General features: G+C 35.1%; 1 protein-coding gene across 1 annotated transcript; it reads right to left on the reverse strand.

Annotated features, from left to right (window-relative positions):
• Window positions 1–1420: 1420 nt before the first annotated feature.
• LOC123656019 (probable glutamate receptor) lies at window positions 1421–13175 on the reverse strand. The gene is made up of 8 exons (XM_045591742.1): window positions 12980–13175; window positions 6623–6821; window positions 6051–6221; window positions 4689–4903; window positions 3567–3778; window positions 2552–2703; window positions 2029–2148; window positions 1421–1625 (listed from the first exon to the last, which is right to left on the reverse strand). The coding sequence occupies exons 1-8, from the start codon at window positions 13173–13175 to the stop codon at window positions 1421–1423; spliced, it is 1470 nt and encodes a 489-aa protein (XP_045447698.1).
• Between the last annotated feature and the right edge of the window lie 3380 nt (window positions 13176–16555).

The raw sequence follows: 16555 nt of genomic DNA on the forward strand, positions 1-16555 counted from the left end.
AAATACACACACCGAAGACGAGCAGCAGCGTCTTCGATGCAACAAAGCCAGCCCTGCGGTCACCGACCCGCCTGCTCAGCGTGGTGACTATGGGCAACACACATGAGTTCATGCCATTTTTGGCATACCATTTTTGGCCAAACTTGTGGAGGCCTATGTCTAGCAGTGGACTGTATTAGGCTACAGTGATAAAGAGTATAAAAAAAATGTGGGCGTGTACTAGTGTACACACGTAAGAAGTGAAACTTCTTTATGACCTTATATTTCGAAAAATGATCTACTATATGCAACTTTACAGAAATTGGTTATTAAAGTTAAATTAGATAAAGTTTAACAAAAGGCTTTTATTATCATAGACATGAATACAAATAATACAATTATTCCATTTTACCTTATTACTATTATGATTATTAAAGCATTTTGATATTTATCACATGACTATAATGTTAGAAATAAAACGGTCAAGTCTAGCGGTGGGAGTTAGTCCGCTTAAACGACATGCTATTCCTACTCAGCTGGATAAAGTACTCTTCGAATCAACCGTGGTAGAGACAAGAAAAAGATGACGGAAAAATGTGACGCGTAACCGAAAAATGTGACAGTAATTTTTTTTCCAACGCCGATAAAAAAGTTTCACTTCAAAAAATTATTGAATTATTATTATTAAAATTGGTTTAAGCTTTTTCAGTCGAGAAATCAAGATCGAGAAAAAAAGCGCATTTTGCTCTGGTTGCCCAGTTACGGATAAACATGACAACATTTTTGAAAAAGTGGAGCTAGATCGATATGGATGAAAAAAGCTGAATATACAAATGAGCTCGGTGTATGGGTGCCGCATGAACTTACTGAAAGAAACCTAGATACAACGTGTACCCATTATTGACCGTTTTTACTTTGCAAAAAGACTTTTCAAAAAAGTTATTTTGCAGACCTGTCATTGTTAGGCTTTACTTTCTAAATTAAATAATAATGGATACATAAATTTGTATCGTGGTATGTTAATAAAACTATTTAAACTAAAAAGTTTTCACAGTTATAAACATTAAAACTTTTATAATTAGACAACAATATAAAACGATGCGGTTGCGCAACGGTCACACCGTGTGCAGTCCTTGTAGGTCTCCCCACCGTGCCTCGGAGGGTACGCTAAGACGTCGATCCCGCTTGTTATCATGTACACCTGATAGTGATCGTTACTCATAGTAGAGAATATATCTCCCAACTCGCATTGGAGCAGCGTGGTGGATTAAGCTCTGTTCCTTCTTCTAGATGAAAAAAGAGGCCTATGCCCAGCAGTGCGATATTACAGTCTGTAGCGATAATACGACAAACATAATTATGATAAAACTTAATGTGTCTCTTTTTAGTTGTGATTTTCGCACATAAAATGAAATAAGATGACCGTAAGTAAAATTTTGTTTTAGTAGAATCCGTACATAATTAAATTAAACACCTTACCTATTAGTACCGCGGCAATGTATCCTGTTATTATCACAAATAGCGCGGACTTGACATCTGCAGCACGAGCGGATGCAAAACCTGACGACGGCTTACACTGAGGCATGCTAGGTACTAGGACGGACTCTAGCCGTGGCAATATACCTCCACTTCGTAATTGTAACAAACTAAAAATATTTTCATCAATATTATTACAAATAAACAAATAAACGCCTCACACTCAACGTAGGATTATCCTGTAGGATTTTCTCCTATGTCGAGGGTCCAGAATCACACACAATATACAAAAACAAACGCCCAGACCACGGCAAACATCTATATGGCCAATACAAATGTCTGTCGCGAGCGGGGATCGAACTCGCGACCGCCAGCGCAACAGCCAGTGCTGTGACCGCTGCGCCAACGCGTCAACAAAATACATAAGAGAAATGTGTCTCATACGTAATCACTGCTATAAGAAACCACAGCATTAGATACGCCACAAAAACTTTGCTGATTAATGTAATTTAAAAAGTAAGAAATTGCAGAAAGTGCAGGAAATCTTTGTCAGATCCTTTTATTCTCACTTACCTAATAAGCACAGGCCTTGCATATGGCGAACGGCTAGGAAGAGGAAAAGAGACTTGCGCGCGCGTTGATAACACCGGCAGCTCGCGAAGTGCACAACGACCGCGTGCCTGGCTTAAAGACCTGTACCAGTATATACAATTCTTTTCCATTAATTACATATACATTTTGCAAATTGAGAATGACAACAAAACTTCAGTTTTTTATACTACGAGGATGGCAAACAATACTACGGTCCGTCTGCTTGTAGAGGAACACGTAGCCTTTGGAAGCCTGCAATACCAGGAGCATTGCAAGCGCATTATCGACGTATTCGGCCTCCCTAGGAGCCTTGGAAACCTTACTTACCACAGTATCACAACAATACTTGAGAGTAGTTATTTTGTTAGTAGATAATGTGTACCATTTTATCGTTATTTAGCTGTGACTCCTAATCTTGAGCAAGATATTTCCTTCTATGTCCTACCTCAATATACTGTATACAACCTCAATAAAAAATAATATACGTTCGGATATTACAACAAACCTAATTGTTGTACGAGCCGCTCGCTGTCCAGAAAAAAATGCGTAGTCTTGCATGGCAGCACGAATCAAACCTTCTTCAGTCGATGACACCAAATTCTCAGCTTCAGAGTAACCACGAATATAGAATGCATTTAGCTGTACATCTTTTGTTGACTAGAAATAATAAATATTCATACATTTAACACACGCGTCAATACACAAAAATACTATATTGGTATAAAATAAAAACAATAATTTGCATGCCGTATAAAGTGCAAATAATTTATGTTAACAGCCAAGTAACAAATAGAATAAAATTTAACAAACAAGTCTTCGTGAGAACGTTAATCAGTGCTTATCACAGTACAACATTATTGTTTATTATAAGGCAAATAATTTACGCGTTTTGAGCAGACGCTCGTAGCCAAATCATTTTTGGTTGAAAACATACACTTAAAAACTCATCAAGTTGTCTTTACATAAACCGTTGCATATCATATACACGGATGTATGTTATGTGTTGAAAATAATTTTAAAACTACAATCGGATATGACAATATTCATAAAAGTGAATCACCAAAATGTTACATACATCCGCATACCCGTAGCTTCCAGACGACTGCACTAAATTGGATAATTCCCGTTTTTTATGTTCGTTATTAACAAAAACAATATGGGCTCACAAAGTTCGCCGGGTCAGCTAGTTATTTTATATCTAGATTTTATCGCGGCTTATTAAGATTTTTACATTCCCGGCGTTTTGGATACTATACACTCATGGTCACGGAAGTAGAGTCCTCAAAAAAATAGTTCTACAACGAGTGAAATTCGCGTAAACATTAGAAAACAATATATCTTTATTTTATATCTCTTTATGTTACAACTATATACCTATTACGTCTTTATTAATAAAAGTAGATAGAAGGACACAGTAGTATATTCTTTTTTTTGTCTTAGTTATTACATGAATAGGTAATGATCGATGTATTTGATTCAGCTAATCTGTTTAATGTTTTATATATAAAACACATACTTACCATCAAGTACATTTGATCCGCTCCATTTCTCACGTATCCGATTTTTATGTTAGGCGATTGCAATACATCGCCGAGCGAACCTACGTTAGCGACGCGTACCGATAGCACGGAAGTTATAAAAGCAGCGTATGCATTATATGTTACCAACGCGAATAATAAATATACAATTAACAAGACGCTTGCCGCCGGATTAGATGGTTTCCAACAACTACCTGAAAATATTAGCTAACTATATTTCGATAAAATCATCACAGAACAACGAGAAATTGAGTATTTGATGTAATTTCTATCATATAATTAGTACCTACAAAACTATTCATATAGTTTATATATATATAAACTATATGAATATATATATATATATATATATAAATAAATAATAAATAAATAAATAAATATTTACACAATAACACACGGTCGTCTGTTCCTAAAGTAAGCAACTTAATGCTTGTGTTATAGGTAACAGCCGACTTGTATATAACTACATTTTTTTTTCGATAAACATACTTATAAATAATACATATATAAATATATAAATAAATATTTATATTACACCCAGACTCGGGGTAGGAATCGAACCCACAACCCTCGGAGCAGAAAGCAGGGTCACTACAAACTGCGCCAACGGGCTAGTCGACGTATATATATATTCATATAGGTATATTCATATAGCTTTCAGAAAAGTAAAGTATCGAGGATGATATTTTAACATATAATATATTTTAGTAGCCCATGGCCGCAGTTTGAAATGAATATGTTTTTTGTTCCGATGGTTGTAGGTTCGTTCCCTGCCCGAGTCTGTGTGAATGTTTTACGAGACAAAATGGCTATATCAGTTATAACAAAGGCATTCTGTAACTAAGCTTAGAAACAGACAACTGAAGAAGAAGAAGAAGAAGAAGAAGAAGAAGAAATATACTTTATTGTGCACATTACAAGCACACATAGGTATCTTTAAAAATAAAACTTACAAAACAATATTATGCATGCTGAGTGTGTGATTTACTTATTTTAAATATCTTATGAATGTAATGAAAGTAATATTTTATTTTCCTTCTAAAAGCTACCGATAATTTCTTTTTACATTATAAAAAGCGTACAAAATAATAAAATACCAAATACCTTGTTGACAGAGTATACCCATTGACCAAATCACAGCATCAATACAACTTATACGTCTGCAGCCATCATGAAACGTCATGTTGCTTATTATAAATATTGTGATAGAAGCAATCAATGCCAAACAAACCACACAAGCTATCAGCTTAGGATTGAATGGAGCCAGAAAGATATCACGGATGGCAGATGTTTCTTGATGACGAATATAAATATTATACCTGTAAAATATTAAATAATAACTGACATAATTGTGTTTGCTCGCAAACGAAAAAAAAACCGACTTCAATTACATCAACAAGTAATATAACGTAGATCGACGAAAAAATAGTCAAGCAACTACGCGTTATCAAAGATTACTCAAAAAGTAGTTATCAGATCTCAATAAAATTTATATGTGACCACATGATAAACATCAGCTTTCGATTAAATTAAAAATTATCAAAATCGGTACACCCAGTAAAAAGTTATTACGGATTTTCGAGAGTTTCCCTCGATTTCTATGGGATCCCATCATCAGATCCTGGTTTCCTTATCATGGTACCAAGCTAGGGATATCTCCTTTCCAACAAAAAAGAATTATCAAAATCGGTACGTCCAATAGAAAGTTATGCGGTATAATACAACGTAGGTCAACGAAAAAAGCGTCAAGTAAAAACGCATTATTAGATATAACTCGAAAAGTGGTTGTTAGATCTCAAATAAATTTAAATGGGACCAATTGGCACACACCACCTTTCGATTAAAACTAAATTTGTCGAAATCGGTCTACCCGGTCAAAAGTTCTGATGTAACATACATAAAAAAAAAAAAAATACAGTCGAATTGAGAACCTCCTCCTTTTTTGGAAGTCGGTTAAAAATGTATAAGAAAAACACAACTGTACTCCTATTCATTCAAAGATTTTAAAAATTGAAAAACGACAAAAATCACAGAGCTACACACAAATTTACATAATACTAGCTGACCCAGCAGACGTTGTTATACCATATGTTATTAACCCCCCATTATAACTTAGGGGTATGAAAAATTCTCAGTCTTTCTCAAAAAGCCGATTCTCAGACCTACCCGGACATGCGGACAAAATTTCATAAAAATCGACCCAGCCGTTTCAAAGAAGTATCGTTACTAACATTGTGACACGAGAATTTGATATATAAGATTTTTTATTAATGTTATGTAATAGTCAAAATTGCTATATAACACTGTATACACACATACTGGTAACATGATGGGAAAATTTGATTCATTTAAAAGAAAAAAATTAATATATCTTTGGTCAAATTTCTACAACCTATTTCAAATCATATCTCATACCTTATCCAACTTATATATCATTATATCATATCCATAGTTTCATTTACTTACATTGTTTTCGAGATAGGAAATATGAAATCAAAATCAGTTTGATGTGAGGGCATCGCAGTCACTGGTTCCAGGGCTATGTCCACAGAGTGCTCTGTTAGAGCTCCTAGTAGCCCAGTCCAAACACCTTCATAGGTCCGGTAGCCTAGTTTACCGTAGTAACGAGTTTGTAACCTAAAAAGATTTCTATGTTCACGATTTTAATTATAAGTATACAATTGTTACCGTATACTCTAAATAAATAAGATGTATTAATATTCTTTTTACTATTTAAAGAACAACAATGTAAGATAAGATCAGAAAGAACAAAAGAAAATTATTATGAATAGCCCTTTTTTAATAACGTTGTATTCCACGCTATTCATATTTATCCTTTTTATCTTTTAAGGATTATGTTATAATTTTCTTGTGCAGTATTCATAAAATGTAATAAAAACATTTTACATAAATAATGATATTATCGTTCCCAAAAAGAATATTACACAACAAAATTATATGTACGTATTAAAATTCAAATATAACATCAATTTCTAACTAATCAAATTATATCAAGCCTAGTAATTAAAATATATTACGTAGCATTCAAACGCAGCGCCAGAAAGTCGAGAAGATTATCCAATAAACCTGGTGGTGAAGTATCTCCGTCAGACATAGTGAATCCTTCGGTGGAGGAATTACATTTACCAACTATAAACGCTTCACCCATAAGATTTCGGGCTTCAACTGGGTAAGGAGGACTTACAAATTGCATAGATTGCCTTTCATTCCAAACACCTGCAATTTTTTTAAACGGGTAAATTCATAAATTGAAATTTTAGCATTATATTAGAGCACAACAAATTATCAATAAAAACTTTGTACTGAACGATTCCCAGAGAGATGAAACAACACCTCACACTCAACGGCTCCCTTAGGATTTTCTTCTGTGTACCCGACACAAACACAATATACAAGCACTAACTAACGCCTAGACCGCAACAAACACTTATATGCCCAATAACAATATTCGTCATGAGCGAGGATCGAACCCACGAACATAAGCGCAACAGCCAGTGCTGTGACGTCTATCGCGCAAAATGAAATGAATCATCAACCTATATATCGGCCATTCTCCGATTAGAAAATTTTTCGTGTCCGGGCTTGTTTAAACCGTAATATCATAATATTCAATAATGCACTTTTTTATATATTTTAGATAGCATCCGTACCTAGCTGTAAAAAAATATTAGCTTCTGTTTTAAGTAATTAAGACTAATTTAATTTAACTTATGTTCAAAAAACCTCTGTTCTCTAATTACCGTGACGTGTCCGCACACCAACTTAATCTTAAAACTTGCTTGTAATTTTTATAGCGTATAGATTTACTTTGATCCATTCAACGTTTTAAACGATATTAAGCAGCGTGTATCGCATAACAAAATATCAACTCAATAGAACCAGTCTACAAATAATTATTATGAAGTAATCATATGTCCAATGGAAACTTCTAATTACCGTAACATCTGCTGTTCTCGAGTGCACATCCCTAAATAAAAGTATTTGGCACATCACTACCGTACGCATCGCGTCTCCTCAGTGTGTGCCGAGGTCCATCAGCAGTTGTATGACTCTCATGTTAGTGTACCACCAATGAAGCACGTGAGTATATAATTACCGTAGCCTTGGTTAAAAACTTTTCTAATTACCGTTGTTCTTATTTTAAGACTAGATTTTTAAGATAGACCCAAGTTGATCATGTAAATGGAGACAGTACTTTGGCCTCCGTACGTTGTAATAAGCTAGAATTTGTATACTGCGTCGGTTTTAAACATTTTTGTGAAAATTTATCGTTTTCTAATTACCGTATACCAATTACCATATGTTTATAATTACCGTTGTATGAAAAAGTAATACTTGTTTACCGCGGTTTTCGTAGATTATTATTATCATTGTCCGTAAATATGTCTATATTATATGCTAACCATTCATCAAACTATTTAATTTATAGGATAGGAAAACCCAAAAAGACCAAGACCAAGAGGAAGTTAAAGAAAATAGAAGGCTTGCCGCGCGACAACGCCGAGAACGAATTAAAAATGCCCCTTTTTGTATTAGCAATCAAAAAACAAATAAAGGAGAAAGAAGGGTACAATAAAAAAAAATAAAAAAATACTGCCTATCTGCGAAATGTCACCAAAAGCCGGAAGAAAACTCAAAAAAGAAGTAGAGAAAATTTCAGAACTTACTATAAAAGACAAAAGGAAAAGGGAAAATTGAAAACAATCGAGGAAGAAGGGACCTTAGATATAGAGGTGCTTGATAACAATATAACAGATCCTCTTGAAACTCTGTCACACCACATCTCAATGATTTATCATATTCGCTGTGCTAAAAAGTACACTAAAAGAGTACAAAATTGTCCCGAAAATCCCAAATCAAAAAAATAAGATAATCAGCAAGACGAAATTTTTCTGCAGTCGACTTCTTTTGAAAAAGAATTAGTTCCCTTGAAAAAGACACCAAATTTTAAACCTTCTTTAACCACATCAACGCCGCGTCCATCTAGTGCCCTGTCATCATCTTCTACTGAAAGTATGTTATTTTATTATTAATCAATAATGAGCATTTGACCGAAAATAAAGATACAAGTGTGAATATTACGGAACGAGCGTCTTCCTTGTGTTCAACACACCAACTTCACCATCTTCAAAGATAACTGTCGAGAAACCGATACGTAAAAAAATCTCACTCTTATTGTTATTTAGAAGGCATGTATAGAAAACAACTAAAGAAATGTCATATTTGAGACAAAACAATAGAGCTAAGAAGAGCAAAAGAAAAGTACAGGAAGCAAGCATTAAGACTGAAATATAAAACACGCTACATCCAAAACCAAAACAAAGTCATGATAAAGAAATAGAACCAAAGTATTTACATAATAATAATATAGGGACTACTGTAGAGAAAACCAAACAAGACGTCCAAATTTTTGTAGAGCAAGATGAGATCAGTCGCATTTGTCCTGGCAAGAGAGAATATATTTCAAGAAAAACGTGGCGTGAACTCATGTGTCTTGTCTTGTCTTGCCCATAGTCACCACGCTGGGCAGGCGGGTTGGAGACCGCAGGGCTGGCTTTGTTGCACCTAAGATGCTGCTGCCCGTCTTCGGCCTGTGTACTTCAAAACCAGTAGTTGGATGATTATCCCACCGTCGGTCGGTACTTTCAAGTTCCAGGGTGGTAGTGGAACTGTGTAATCCCTTAGTCGCCTTTTACGACACTCACGGGAAGAGAGGGAGTGGCTATATTCTTACTGCCGTAACCACACAGCATATTTTCTAATTACCGTTACATTAAATATAAAAATTTTCTAATTACCGTACTCATAAATTTTTTAAGTCTCATTATCTAGAAAACCACAATTAACTGTTACATGCCAAATTAATTATTGAATTCGTATTTTTAATTTGTTTCATATTTTAATGTTTTTAAGTCAAATCAGTGAAAAATAAAAAACGTCACGGTAATTAGGCAAAGAACGCCGAATTGGAGAATGACCGATATATATTTTCACACACAATTTTATTGTTCAGTGTGGAAAGAACCTACGATTGCCAGCGGAACGGCAAGCTTCTCCGAACACTGTTCAAACCCATCGTCAACAGTTTCACTTAGTAAGAAATCAAGCATAGGAATATATATCCTCAAGTATTTAATTAATAAAATCGCAAGCAAACAACGTGATTTAATAATATTATTATTAAAATATGTTGAGGCTACTTCCTCCATTTGTTTAATACAAAAATAGAGCATTAGCTGAGAGTATAAACGCCAATGAAGTGAAAAAACAACGGTTGCCTATTTTCACCCCTTCGCAATTGTGGTATGCCAGGTACAAACAGGTATGTTAAGTTAGGTAGTAACTATATCCACATCTGTTATTTGATTGATCTGTATGTGAAGTGAGAGGATACTTTATTTACAATTTAATTGTATAGTGTGTAACCACCGTAGAGCGGAATATCGCAAAATCCGCTCTTAGCGGACGTCTACTAACTATAATCTACCTCCCTGCCAAATTTTATCTTTGTCTATCCTGGATGGGTGAACCATCCAGCGGTTTTTGAGTTCTCGTGATGAGTGAGTCAGTGACTTTTCTCTTTTATATATAAAGATTACGATGCTTTATTTGGACACCTCCTCACCATCTATAGAGCATACATTTTAAATTTCAAGTCTCTTACTTCAAAAACATAGGACTTTTATACAAACTTCCAACCCCCGTTTCATCCCCTTAGGTCAAGTTTCATAAAATCCGTTCTTAGCGGATGTCTATGTCCTATAAGGAGCTTATCTGCCAAATTTCAAGTTTGTAGGTGTTATAGTTTCGGAGATTTCGTGATGAGTGAACTTTCGCTTTTATATATAACTAGCTGTGCCCGCGGCTTCGCCCGCATTGAAATCAGTTTGTCACAAAGTTTTCCCGGTAAACTTCCAGTGAAACTCTCATCAAAGTCGGCTTAGCCGTTCCCAAACTTTCCTCTTGAAGCCCTCTCTCCATTGGTGAAACCGCATGAAAATCCGTTCAGTAGAGTTTGAGGGAATCGATCACATACGCTTTTGGGAACTTTGTTTTATAATACACTAACTGTTGCCCGTGACTACGTCCGCGTGGTTATGAAGATATGCATTAGTATCAAGATGTTTAACGCAAATTATTTATTTTAGTCACTTGAAATGCTTATCACTCTGAGTAACTTTTTCTAAGGCACAATTTAGTATAATTTAATAGTTATTTTTATAAAACCTCTCTACACACCACATTTTTAGTTTTATTTTAAGGCTGCTTAAATAACCTATCAGGCGAACTTATAGCTGCTGTATATGTTTCATATAAAGTATCAACCCCAATTAAATCCCCTTAGCGGTGGAATATCGCAAAATCCATTCTTAGCGGACGTCTAGTAACTATAATCTACCTCCCTGCCAAATTTCATCGATGTTCTTGGATAAATGGACCATCCAGCGGTTTTTGACTTCCAACCCCCGTTTTATCCCTCTAGGGGTCGAATTTCGTAAAATCCGTTTTTAGCGAATGTCTACGCCCTATAAGAAACCTTCTAGCAAAATTTCAATTTTTTAGCTGTTACAGTTTCGGAGATTTCGTGATGAGTGGGTCAACCTACCATCCCCCGTTTTAACCCCAAAAGGAAGTTGATTTCTAAAGATACATTATTTGGACACCTTCTTACCATCTATAGAGCATAAATTTTAAATTTCAAGTCTCTTACTTCAAAAACATAGGACTTTCATACATACTTCCAACCCCCGTTTTACTCCTTTAGGGGTCGAGTTTCGTAAAATCCTTTTTCATCTGATGTCTACGCTCTATAAGGAGCCTTTTTGCTAAATTAGAAGTTTGTAGGTGTTATAGTTTCGGAGATGTCGTGATAAGTGAGTCAACCTACCATCCCCCGTTTTAACCCCAAAAGGGAGTTGATTTCTAAAAATACATTATTTTGACACCTTCTCGCCATCTATATAGAGCATACATTTTAAATTTCAAGTCTCTTACTTCAAAAACATAGGACTTTCATACAAACTTCCGACCCCCGTTTTACGCCCTTAGGGGTCGAGTTTCGTAAAATTCGTTCTTAGCGGATGTCTACGCCCTATAAGGAACCTATCTGCCTAATTTCAAGTTTGTAGGTGTTATAGTTTCAGAGATTTCGTGATGAGTGACCTTTCGCTTTTATATATGTATAGAAGATATAGAAGATAGATAGATAGATATAGATAATATAGATATAGAAGATATATAATCTGAATCTCGAAAACGGCTCTAACGATTTTCATGAAATTTAGTACAAAGGGAACACAGTTATAGAAGGAATGAAATTTAGTAGGAAGGGATAACACAGTTCCGCTGCCACCTTGGAACTTAAAAAGCCGACCGGTGGCGGGATAACCATCCAACTGCTGGCTTTGAAATACACAGGCCGAAGACGGGCAGCAGCGTCTTCGGTGCGACAAAGCCAGTACTGCGGTCACCAACCCGCCTGCCCAGCATGGTGACTATGGGCAAAACACATGAGTTCACGTTATTTTTGACGTAAACTTGTAGAGGCCTATGTCCAGCAGTGTACTGTATAGGCTGTAATGATGATGATGATGATGATGATGAGTACGAAGAGGATTTCGGGGGAGATAAATCGGTATAGCTAGGATTCATTTTTAGAAAATGTCGTTTTATCCCTTTTTTTAGGCAATTAAGAAATGACTACAATATCGTTAGAATACGAAGGTAAATTTCGCAACTGTCAATAAAGTTGTAATAGCTCAGGTGGGAAATCGGCCGGTCGGGATCTACCGACAAGACCACGGTTCAAATCCCCGTCCTCCAGATTGATTATTTGTTCCCTTTTGTTTCTAATTGCACTCATGATTGTTTATTTAAATGACCAGTTCATATTTTTTATTATTATATCAGTAAATTATCTAAAGAAACGATTTACTAAAAATACCGAGCTAAGCTCGGTCACCCAGGTACTTTAATATTGTAAGGCAATTTTAGTAACACTTTCTTCTAAATACCAATTAATCACTTACCTAAAAAGGACACGTACAGACTCGAATTTGAACGCATTTTAAAAAACTGCATTAGGTACATATTCATGTTAGTTTCATCAAGTATCATTATTTCACTTTTTGACATTTTTTTTATTTTTCTGAAGGATAATTCGGCGGTCACAACTCGAAACGTTCTCGAATAATTGTAATTTAAAATACTTGACCTCCAAAGCGGATATGTAGTTTCAAGATTTAATCTATCGAAGCCTATGTATGTTTTATATCTAGTCAAATTTTTAAATCTGTCCGAACTCCTATAGTGAGTAATTTTGTATTCGGTGTCATTACAAATATTCTTTTTAACAAGCGAGTGCGTTTGTTTACAATTCATCTTTTGATTTCTGTAAATCTTGTTTATCTTATTTTTATTATAATAAAAATTGTTCCCACAAAATCCTAGATTTTGGTTCTTATTCCATCGAATATCAGGAAGAGCTACAAGAATGTTCTGATCAAATCTCATGTCTGTTGCATTCAGTGCTTCCCTTATGCTTTTAAAATCTTCATATGAATTGGCCATAATCAATAAATCATAAGACGCAGTATTCATCTCATATCCTGAAATCTTTGAGTAATTTTTTTTTTCATCTAGTTTCGAACTCTAAAAGTAAACTGTTTTGCTAAGGATTGTATTACATTATACTAATATTATAAAGAAGAAAGATTTATAATTTTTGTTTCTATATATACCAGACGACGACAAACATCTATATGGGGAATATAAATATTTGTCATGAGTGGGGATGGAACCTACGGCCGCTAGCGCAACAGACAGATCGCTGCGCCAACGCGTCGTCATGTTTTTGAACTTTTGTATTGGTTAAGCTCAAAACTACTGAACCAATTTTAAAAATTCTTTCATCGGGAGTATGCGACGTTATCGGTTAGTGACGTCAGCTAAAATTATTATTATACTAGAAGAAAACGGAACATCCAACATTGTTTAATCCACGCGGGCGAAGCCACGAGCGGAAGTAACTACCAGGAATTTCAATAGTTGATTTTGAAATTGTGTAATAACTGTATCCTTTAATACCTGATTAATAGTCGTAACAAATTTGTCACTAGCATTTATATTAATGGGGTGTTGAAAAATAACAATGCCGAGATATGTTTCTAGTCTTGCTTTTCCTTTTATATTAACAGCTGAAGCTATTCCATTTAAACCAAGGCATTTACCTAATCGCAGTATGGCCCAATTACACTCTGTAAAGGAAATACGTTATAATTGTGTGTTACAACCTGGTGGTGCTCTCACTCATCGGTGCAATGTCTAAAAAAAGTATTTTTTTAATTACAAAAGTTATAGTGGATTTCGAAATTAGTTTTTTATTTTTCAAGTAAATATAGTTATTTACACGATACTAAAACACGAACAAATTGATTGTTTGTGTACCTGTTACGCTAGCGGTTGCGGGTTCGATCCCCGCACATGACAAACATTTGTATTGGCCATACAGGTATTTGTGCAGTCCTTGTGAGTCTTCCCAGTGTGCCTCGGAGAGCACGTTAAGCCGTTGGTTCCAATTTTTATCATATACACCTGATAGCGATCGTTACTCATAATAGAAAATATATCCGCCAACCCGCATTGGAGCAGCGTGGTGGATTAAGCTCTGATCCTTCTCCTACATGGCTGAAGCGTTATCCCGAGATTTCAACGAAGCATTTTTCAATTAAATCGAATTTTTTTCATGTACTTTTTATCCCATAATATCCACGGGATCAGGATCACGCCGGTAAAAAAATTATGAGTTTACAGGTAGATGTCGTAGGTGGGTATCGTATGAGACGGCTAAGGGATAACACAGTTCCATTACCATCTTGGAACTTACAAAGCCGACCTATAGCGGGATAACCATCCAACTGGTGGGTTTCAAATTCACAGGCCGAAGACGGGCAGCAGCGTCTTCGGTGCGAAAAAGCCAGGCCTGCGGTCACTAAACCACCTGCCTAGCATGGTGACTATGGACAAATTCCACGAGTTTTGAAATAAAATATTAAATACCTGATTCTAAATCTGTTGAGTAAATAACAGCTTGGTGCCATCCACGCCATACTGCATGTTCAATAATATATCCAAATGTTGACACTACGGATTGAGGACATTTTGCATTTGAAAATGAATACAAACAGAATAAAATAATACAAACCATACGATCGAACCCCATGGCTACAAATGTTGAAATAGAACTCAAAATTCTAAATCTAAAGTTCATTAATTAAACTGTATACTAGGTGATTTATTATCGTGATTAATTACTGAGGGACGTCTTACTTTTAATATTTAATTCATTTAAAACATTAATGTATGATTGATGTAGGTCACGTTTATCTTGAAATTACCAACAGTGTTTACAGTAATAAGAACCATTAAAATTGAGAACCTCATTTCGCATTATATATATTTTTTTAATGTGACTACTGTGGAAAAAACCAATGGTCCGACCCACTTTATGGTGCTTACCATCATGAAATCTATCTCGTTCTTCGTCACAGTATCAGGACTCTGCCATGTTTACCGGCGAGTTGGTGACCGGAGGACTGGCTTCGTCGCATTTAAGACGCTACTGCCCGTCTTTGGCCTGTGCATTTGAAAGCTATTGCTCGGCTTTTACAGTTCCAAGGTGGTAGTGAGACTATGTTATCCCTTAGTCGCCTCTTACGACACCCACGGGAAAAGAAGGGTGGCTATGGTCTATACTGGTGCAACTGCATACCAAACATTTAAACAATACTTATATATAAACAAATACATAATATATATCATACCGACTCGATCCGGGAATTGATCACACAATCCTCGGAGCATTAAGCAGGGTCACTGTAAATTGCACCAACGGCCTCGTCGAAAATAGACATCACATCGTCAACGACATCTATCAATAACACGAATTTAACTTCATTCTTTCGTAAGGCTTAGAAGGAAAGTACCCTATTATTTTCGACCCATAATGTTATCGCGCTAGGCAGTATATTAGCTATTGATTACTGCGCTCTTGATTAATCCATGGAAAGTTTCTGTTATAAGAATGTATGGTAATTCAAAGACGTTTTCACCCTAATACAATCGACAGAAGTTGTCCTATCTTGGGCACTGTCAAACACTTGAAGTTGAAATAACCATTACGTTTTCAGAAAATTTCCAATTTTCTTAATTTTTCATTCCGTAAGAACCTATGTAAAGTTATGTATTTCCCTCACCTGTAACAAGGCATTTGCATGAAATCTCTAATGTTATACAAAAGGAAGGTAAATATAAATCGTTGTAAGTAGAATAAATAAATGAAATTACTAATCACTCGCGATTCTTACAAAACTTAAATGGCGTACGTGATAATATTAATATCTATATAAAATATTTGACACGTTCTTACAAACAAACGTGATTGCATTTTTATTACAAATTCATAATACGTCTAATGCGCATCAGCGCAAGCATGTGCATGGACGCTTAATTTTAAATGTCAATTTTATATAAATGCAGAGTGTTCTAGTGGTTCTGCTAAAAATGTAAGTAACTATACGTATATACTGCTATACCGTATTTATTTTCTTTATTATATTTCAAAAATTAAAAATTAAGTTAGCTAATTAAATATGTCTGGAATGTCTGGAATGTCTGGAAGAAATGGCTAAATAGCCATAAGTCCGCCCAGTGTACTTTACAGTCTGTAAATATTTTTAAATGTGTTTATTGTTTAAAATGTAGTTGTGGTGTACAATAAAGTAGAAAATAACTAAATAAATATGGTAATTTTTGTGTTCATTTTTGAAAATCACTGCTGAACTATCTTTGAAAAAATTGTCATCCTTTTAAAAGAAATTTGGATAAACCTATAATTTGATTTTCTAAGTGTTTATATAATTTTTATAACTCTCTCTAAATCTCTCTCTTTT

Source organism: Melitaea cinxia, chromosome 8 (assembly GCF_905220565.1).
Source record: "Melitaea cinxia chromosome 8, ilMelCinx1.1, whole genome shotgun sequence".
In the NCBI taxonomy this organism is placed as follows: Eukaryota; Metazoa; Arthropoda; class Insecta; order Lepidoptera; family Nymphalidae; genus Melitaea; species Melitaea cinxia.

What these genes read in the sequence shown, in the direction of transcription:
- LOC123656019 (XM_045591742.1), bottom strand. Translation starts at nt 13,175, where the DNA reads ATGGCCAATTCATATGAAGATTTTAAAAGCATAAGGGAAGCACTGAAT. An exon ending in GCGCTGCGTTTGAATGCTAC is followed by an intron (nt 6,222 to 6,622) that starts GTAATATATTTT and finishes AAATCTTTTTAG; the next exon opens with GTTACAAACTCGTTACTACG. An exon ending in TTTCCTATCTCGAAAACAAT is followed by an intron (nt 4,904 to 6,050) that starts GTAAGTAAATGA and finishes AATATTTTACAG; the next exon opens with GTATAATATTTATATTCGTC.